The sequence below is a fragment of the Quercus robur genome, chromosome 12, assembly GCF_932294415.1.
Source record: "Quercus robur chromosome 12, dhQueRobu3.1, whole genome shotgun sequence".
Lineage (NCBI taxonomy): Eukaryota > Viridiplantae > Streptophyta > Magnoliopsida > Fagales > Fagaceae > Quercus > Quercus robur.
The window spans coordinates 16,544,876-16,553,325 of NC_065545.1; the positions used below are offsets into that span (position 1 = coordinate 16,544,876).

Here is an 8,450-nt window from a genome sequence, read left to right on the forward strand (position 1 = left end):
CCAATGACAAAGCAGCAAACCAGACTTAAATACTAGATGTAGGGCCCAGTACGAGCTCAGCTGCTCTAGTGACATGTCATCGACCTGCCTCCACCCCTCCTCCAACCACTGAGACCCTCGTTCCACTCTTGTCCACCCCTCAGGACACAATCGGGCCTCCCATGCCACCCATCCCTCCCATTGACACTGAATCTCCTTGCGGTTTACCCATGCTGAATTTGAGTCCTCCCCACACACCACCACCATTGACCACAACTCACCCATGGCCCCATCCTATAGCTCCCCCCAGACAATTATACCCACCCCTAGCCTTCAAACACCTTATGTTGAGCTCATGTGTACCAGCCCAAGTCATACGCAATCACCTCCTCTACCTTGATACATGTTCCACAAGCCACGCATCCACATGACAATGACGTTGAGTAGGGGCAACGTGACCAAGCTGAGCAGCCACAGGATGCAAACGCTCATGCTCCATTGAAATGGAAATCAACTCGTGCCATCCAACCAAGGAGATGTGGCACAGGTTCCCACCTGGTATTCCAAGTGCTTTACTTTGATTTTAATTTCATATATTTTTCAGGTTCCTTTGTGCATGAATTTGTTTGTTTGTAAAAGCTTAAAAATATAACATTTTGAGCAGGTAACAAAGCATGTTACAGCTCCATGTGATGGAAACGCTTACCCTACAACTAAACGGTACGCTAGACGCAACCAGAAAAGAAGTAAACGCAGGGAGGGTGCAACCTAATATGTTGAAATCCTATATGGGCTACTGCAGTCTTGAGATTCTTATTGTAAGTACAAACTAATTTCCTTTTTCTTTAATGAAAATTTATATTTTTTGGGTTTGATAAGATTTTGGAGATCCTTTATTTTGCTAGTGTGATCTGCAAGTACATATGTATGAAGTTCTTTGGCAAGAAAATTTGAATCCATCATTTTGCCATCTTTGTTCACCCCAACTAACGGGCAAGTGTAAGGACCGCTGTATACTGTGATGGCCCATAATCTGTTAAGCTTCCGTTGCGAGAATGCTCAGACTTTCCATGCACATGACTCATTCACGCACTTCACACACAATCTTTGCTGATTGGACCACTCAGTTATATAATTCTTGTTGTTGTCCATAGAGTAAACTATTAATGCTTGTCTCATTGCCTCTTTATTAGGGAAAATCAATCATTTGCTAAAATTCATTCCCTGCACCCAACTTGATGAAAATGGTATCTTAACATTTGAAGGATCAATTATATTATCCTAAGTGTCTGCATGGAATGACGGGCCATGAGCTTCATATGTAGGGACTGTAGTTGTAACATGCTACACACCTATACCATCGCCTATATCATCTTGAAAATCTATAGCATCATCATCATGATCATCCACAACATCATGACTGACATTGTCAACATTTTCATAGAACATACTCATGAAAGTCATCTCTCCCAATCATCTCTTTATACTAATCTCTACCATGATCAACATCGTCTTCGTCTTCCTCCTTAGAGATTGAATACATTCTTGTTGATAACTAGATCTGCAAACCTCCATTGGAGTTGGTGTCTCTTGACATGGTAGTGTATAACCCCCAATTGTGGTGCACGGGGTAAGAGTCGAATAACTATCTGCATGTAATGATTGGAATTCTTTCCCCCTACCACTCTCCAAAGTTGTTTATTGCACATCTTCACCGCTAACTTCTATACGAGGCTCCACACTTATATACAACTCGGTAGCTTTTAATTGGGGTGTAGAGTTTATCCTGTCAAACATAATCTTAACATGCTTGTCTCTTTTTATTTTAATAGGCGTGAAGACAATAAGGTCACTAAACACTGCATGAAGAGCATGATATATATTTTTTATGTTATGCAACCGACGGTCCAAATCCAGCTCTTTCATAATTTTCTTTTTCAACTTCTTCAAATTGATCTTCCACCATTTTTTTAGCTGAATAATCTCTAACTTTTTACCAGACCCTTCATATATCACTCCATAAGTCACGTCACTGCAAGGCTCCCCACCATAATATAGATATAAATCAATCGAACTCATTACAAGCCTATAAGTCAAATAAGTTTACTAAAAGTTAGTGACGAATATAACATCTTTATTCGATATGAACTACAAAATATTGCCTCAAGGAAAATATAAAGATAACATTGTATAGTCCACCAAACAATTATAAACAATTGAAATTTTATTCTCTCCAAGCAAAAATTCAAATTTTTAAACTCAAACAAATTTTTACATGGTCGCTAACCTTAAAAAATTAATGGGATAATTACACATAACCCACCTGTGGTTAGGGCGAAAATCACTTTGCCTACCCGTGGTTTGAAAAGTATCACTTAACCCACCTGTGGTATGTTTCCGTCAATCTCCGTAACCCACCTCAAGCCCAGCCGTTACAAAAACACCTCTTAACACCAAAACACAACATAACGCGAATCAAAACACCCAAAACTCAGAAACTTTTCAAGAGAGAGACTTGTGGTGAGATCAACGTGTTCTTCGTGGTTTTTATATCTCTTTTTCAACATCACTCACCCGCAAATCCCTACTCTCTTTCAGTTTCATGGGGTTTTCTCGCAGACCCATTTCGCATTCCACCCGAATTCCCACAAACCCAGTTCAGATTAGTGGGTTTCATACTTGTTCTTCGTGCCACTCTTACTCTCACCCGTTGAGTTCTAGCCATGGAGCCGAGTTTAAGAATTTGGGCCGTTTTGAAATGCGATTTGGGCAACTGGGTTTTGATCATTTTCTAGTTTCTACAGGTTTGAATGGTGGGTCGGGTGGCTATGGAGGTTCTGGTGGCTATGGGCAACTGGGTTTTTTTTTTTTTTTTTTTTTTTTTTATAAATTCGAGGAGTTAGCCAAAGGGTTGAGGGAGGCAATGGGGAAAACTTCTATCTTTCTTTTCTCTCTATTGTGAACCCATAACCACTGGCCACCGTGATTTCTGCAAAAAAATAAATAAATAAAGCACACCCATGAATCTGTAGTAAGGTTGATGTGGTGAACCTATACTAGTAACTTAATTCGATAGTAACCCATCAAAAGCAAAAGTGATTTATAATGGAATAAACCAGCTGCCTAGATTGAAAAAAGAAAAAAAGAAAAGAAACTTGCAATAACATACAAAGAGATGGGAGTCACCTCAATGTGTAGAAGATATAAATCAGAGTCTATAACCAGGTTTTGTTCCTTATGAAATATCCATCGTGGCACAACTTTATTAATCCAATGACCATAGTTTCTTGGGAAGCTCCATATCAATTTGCTACTCCCTAGACTAACTGGAATGGAAAAAAAAATTTTAAAAAATTCCTTCTGCACAGATGTATCCTGCATCAACCAAGATTTACATAAATAGAAGTACTAAGGAACGAAAAATGAAATACATAAGTAAGAATTAACCAAAAATTTTGTTTATCATCTATGTATAAAAGATTAATCAATCTAATAGATAACCTTTCTGGTTCCAGCTGATGATTCAGATCCATTAGCTTGATCCTCAGGCTTAAGAGATGCATAAACCAGGTATGGGGCAATAAATGTGCATCTGCTCCATTCCTGAAACTGTACTATATTGAACCCATTGCCGTCCAACTTTTCAATCTTAAATTCAATCGGTGTGCACCCCTCTCTATCAGCCTCCGCTGTGAAGGTAACTTGGTTTCAGTCATAAATAAAGAAATCAAAACTTATTGGCAGAACATAAGGATTATTCAAAACTTCACTGTTTTTGGATGGTAGAATTTCCTTTACTCTATAATGTGCATAAGGAACATGAGCAGGATCCATAAGATTCTCAATCAATACCTCATATCTGAATTTGTAAAAAATCAATATATTCCCAATCAGATCTGCTAAAGAGAAAGGAGGTAAGATATAAAAAATAAAAAAATAAAAAAAAGAAGCAAAGCCCAAATTCAGGTGCCCAACTTTTAGTGATACACACATTTGAAAACCTTCCATATGATATTTATGCCAAATGAAAAGAAAGAAGAAACCATTTACAATCAATCAAAAAGATATGAACTTTCTTATGACATTTGCCAAAATGAAATTATAAAATATTAATACTTTGTCCTTCAGCATTACAGGTGCCTAAAAGTTATAAAACATATAGCAGGAAAAAAGGCCAGATATGGTTTCATAAGTAGAAAAAATAGAATCTATATTTTCCAAGATAATAGGTTCTTGTCAGAAGATAGTAGCAAACCATACCCATTAGGAATATCTCTATTTCCCATTAAGTTAGTATATGAAGGATCATCTATTTCTGGAATGTAGGGGGGTTTCTTTTCCACAAGAATATCTTTGTATCAAAAAAAAAAAAAAACAAAGCACACCCAAATGCAAAAACCAACAAAACCCACAAATGGTGACACAAAACCACCAAATGGAGAGCCACAACTCATTAATGGCGAGAAAATTTGTAACCACTTATGGAGAGCCAGAACCATCGTGATGAGATGAAACCACCGGGCCAGGATAGGCTGAAAAAGAGATATAAAAACCACGAAGAACACGTTGATCTCACCACAAGTCTCTCTCTTGAAAAGTTTCTGAGTTTTGGGTGTTTTGATTCACGTTATGTTGTGTTTTGGTGTTAAGAGGTGTTTTTGTAACGGCTGGGCTTGAGGTGGGTTACGGAGATTGACGGAAACATACCACAGGTGGGTTAAGTGATACTTTTTAAACCACGGGTAGGCAAAGTGATTTTCGCCCTAACCACAGGTGGGTTATGTGTAATTATCCCTAAATTAATATTCGTTACACCTTACAACTAACAAACCATTACACATTACAACACATTGCAAATAAATAACATGTTACCCATTCATTCGCATTATACATAACAACACATTACAAAGAAAAACCCATTGCATATTTCAAATAACAACCCATTACAAAGCACAAATAACAAATACATAAAACAATAATAATAATGATAATGATAAATTACTATTACAAACAACGCATTACTCGTCAACAATATAAAAGTGGTATGTGTATATATATCTACCAAATGAAAAAAGTGAGTATATATATTAGCTAGGTCTAACCAAAAAATTTTAAAAAAATTAAAAAGGTTTGAATATTTACCTACAAATTGAAGAAGAAGAAAAGCTTTTTAATTTGTAGAATGATCAATGTGTGTGAAAGGGAGAGTTTGGGCGTGGGAGAGAGCTGGGAGAAGTGAGAGTTGAGTGAGTTGGGAGATGAAAAGTGTATCAAATAGTTTATATCTGAGATGGTTGAGGTTGGTGTAAAATTTATTGGAACTCGAATTTAATAGACTCGAGTTCCATTTAAAAAAAATTTACCGTGCTCGCATAAATGAGATAGGTGGGGTGGTGTAATTTACTAGCCTGGAAATTGAGTATGCTATACATTGAAAGTCAAGTATACCATACTCGACTTTCAATAGTCTACATGGCTTTTTCCTCTCTTTTTTAATCTAATTCAAAGCTAATTTTTAGTAGGAAGTTGAGTATAGTATACTCAACTTCCATTGAAAGTCAAGTATAGCGTACTCAACTTCCAAAAACAATCCAACTAACGAATGAACTTTGAACGCATGCCATCCGCCTAAAATTTTTCCAGAATTATACTATTTGGCAAATTTTGCCCAATAAGAGTAGTTCTCATCACCAATCAAGCAATGATGTATTTGGTTATAGTGGGTGTTGAGAGGAAAAATTCCCGACCTATCACAAGCTGACATGTCACATTACCAAGTCAACAAAATACAACCAATTTCAAAGCACCACATATTGCTGCTAGGTTTTGCTATCACTATTCAAAAGCCAACGAAAATTCGCCAAATGTCATGCAAAAACCAATCACGCATCAGCACACGTGTAAGCGATGACACAAGCAGCCTCGCACGTGTAAGCGATGACACAAGCAGTCCAACACGTGTATGCAATGACATAAGCGGACCAATTAGGCTGTGACATGTGTCACCAATCAGACTCCGCCACATGTCATTCACCCACCCTCAAACTCCTATAAATAGAAGCCTTCCTAAGACATTTAGGAGGACCAAGATTCAGAAGTGAAAAAGCTCTGCAAGAATCAAGCCTCAAAGCCTTCAAGAGCATCAAGAACTTCAACCCCAAAATCGAAGAACATTCGAAGCAGAATCATCCAGACTATCTGCCTAGATCTTAAAGTTTGCGAGAATCAAGCCTAAAGTGTCCGAAAACATCAACAAATCACAAATCAGTGAAGCTCTACGGATCCAAGCTTCTAAAGCCCCGAAGAACTTCCACCATAAACCTTCGAAGAAAAAGAACACACGAAGAACACGAAGAACGTGAAGAACAAAGGATTTCTAACAAGCTCATAGCTAGAGATTCATTGTAATTCCGTTTCAGCAATCTTCGATCCATCCCTCAGCCAAATCAAAGGATATTTTGTGTTCAAGTCAAAATCACATTACCACAAATCCAATCAATAAGTCTTGCAAGGAGATCAAATCAGAGGATCACTCTTTTGTAATTTCAGAGAATTGTACCACACAATCATCAATACAAATTCGCATTTGTGAAACTATTTTACTTGTTTGATTTATTTCGAACTAGAAATTTAGTCGCTTACGGTGGGTCCTTCCCTCCTTCGATAGAGCCTATGTGAATATGATTTTACAATTCAGAATGCTCAACTTGGTAGCAAAAAGTTTTTTCATAAATATCACAAGGCCTGACTTTAGGGGACTCCCTTTTGGGGTACCAAGGATGATAAACTGTGGCTATACATATGTCCAGAGAATGGTGGGTTAAATGACCCTAGCCTGAAACCAAGATCTTGATGGACTTGGGTGTGAGAGGGTGTTGGTGTTTGTGACTGAGGTTGACCATTTGAAGGGTCCAGCCATGCATTACTGTGACGAGCTGATGAGTGAGAAGGTGGGAAGGGAGTGTTGAGCTTAGCTTTTGGAGTTTTTTTTTTTTTTTGCTAAATAGGTTTTGGAGAATTTAAGAATGACACATGGCATAGTCTTGTATTTTGGTGATATAGTCTGCTCTCATTTATTAAGAAAACTAAGTTTTGAATCTCCTCTTTCCGTTTGTTGAAACTATCAAATTATTAACCAAAAAAAAAATGAACATGGCCTTCATTTGGGAAGAGAAGTGGGAATACCAAGAAATTGATTCAAAAATATGTTTCTTTCATTTGAGAAAAATAGGTTGGTGTTGAGATTTGGAGATATAGGCTTGGATTGGTGATGAAATGAGGTCATGTTTGGTTGCAAGAATTTAATTATGTTGGATTTGAAGGTGAAAACTCAGTCTTAAACTTTTTTCTGTTTAATTTTATTTTTGGGTCTTTTTAACTGGGGTAAGATCATCAAGTAATGACCTCTTGTGGTTTTGAAGTTTTTTCTATGCACCAGAGGAAGGCCATTTAGTGTGATTTTGTAGATAGATCTTGGGATTTCCTGCGAACCCTTCCTTGCCCAACTATTGGGAAGTGACATTGTGGCAGAATAAAAATGTTCACGAGATGACCAATTACACAAAGCAGATTTCATGAGAACAATTTAGGCCATTACGCCCATTACTTCTTTATTTCTTTATCTTTTTTTTGGGCCAAGTATAGATAAAAGGATCGGTTTTATGGGAGCTTTGCCACGTTTTGATGGGCTATTGCAAAAAGTACAATCTTATAAGAAGAGCCTTGAATACTAGCGTAGCGTGTGAAAAGGTTAATATAGTTAATACTTTTTTTTTCTTCTTTTTTTTGGACAAATCAATCTATATATATATATATTAATAGGTAAAATCTAGAGAAAATTCAATTAGATTTTACAATTGAAGACTAGTTTTGTATTATATGTCCTAAATTATTTATTTTCAGAGAATTTTATTTCTTAATTTTGAAGTCAAATGTAGGACCACATCATAAATATCCATCCAAGTGAGTTATTGTATAAAAAAACCAAAAAGTCTAGAATTAATGAACTTTAAAAAATAGACAATTTATATTTTCTACTTAATAATATTCTTACAAGACTTTATATATATATATATATATATATATTAATAGGTAAAGTTTAGAGAAAATTCAATTAGATTCTACAATTGAAGTCCAATTTTGCGTCATGTGTCCTAAATTATTTATTTTTAGAGAGTTTTATTTCTTGATTTTGGAGTCAAATGTGGAACCACATCATAAATATTCATCCAAATGAGTTATTGTGTACAAAAACCAAAAAATCTAGAATTAATGAACATAAAAAAAATTTAAAAAAATGGTCAATTTACATTTTCTTCTTAATAATATTTTTACAAAACTTTTTAAAGAGTTAAAAAAATATAAAAATCACTGTCAATAATATTTAAATTATATATGTAAGAATTATATTATGCATCTTCATGTATATCTTTTAAGTATATCTATGCATAAGCATGAAATTACAAGCTAGT

At 36.0% G+C, this 8,450-nt stretch overlaps 1 protein-coding gene across 1 annotated transcript; it reads right to left on the bottom strand.

Annotated features, from left to right (window-relative positions):
- Positions 1–1,323: 1,323 nt before the first annotated feature.
- On the bottom strand, positions 1,324–4,333 carry LOC126708202 (protochlorophyllide-dependent translocon component 52, chloroplastic-like). The gene is made up of 5 exons (XM_050408005.1): positions 4,240–4,333; positions 3,750–3,838; positions 3,481–3,668; positions 3,149–3,354; positions 1,324–1,399 (listed from the first exon to the last, which is right to left on the bottom strand). Exons 1-5 carry the CDS (start codon positions 4,263–4,265, stop codon positions 1,324–1,326), a joined length of 585 nt encoding a protein of 194 aa, XP_050263962.1. The 5' UTR covers positions 4,266–4,333.
- Positions 4,334–8,450: the final 4,117 nt, after the last annotated feature.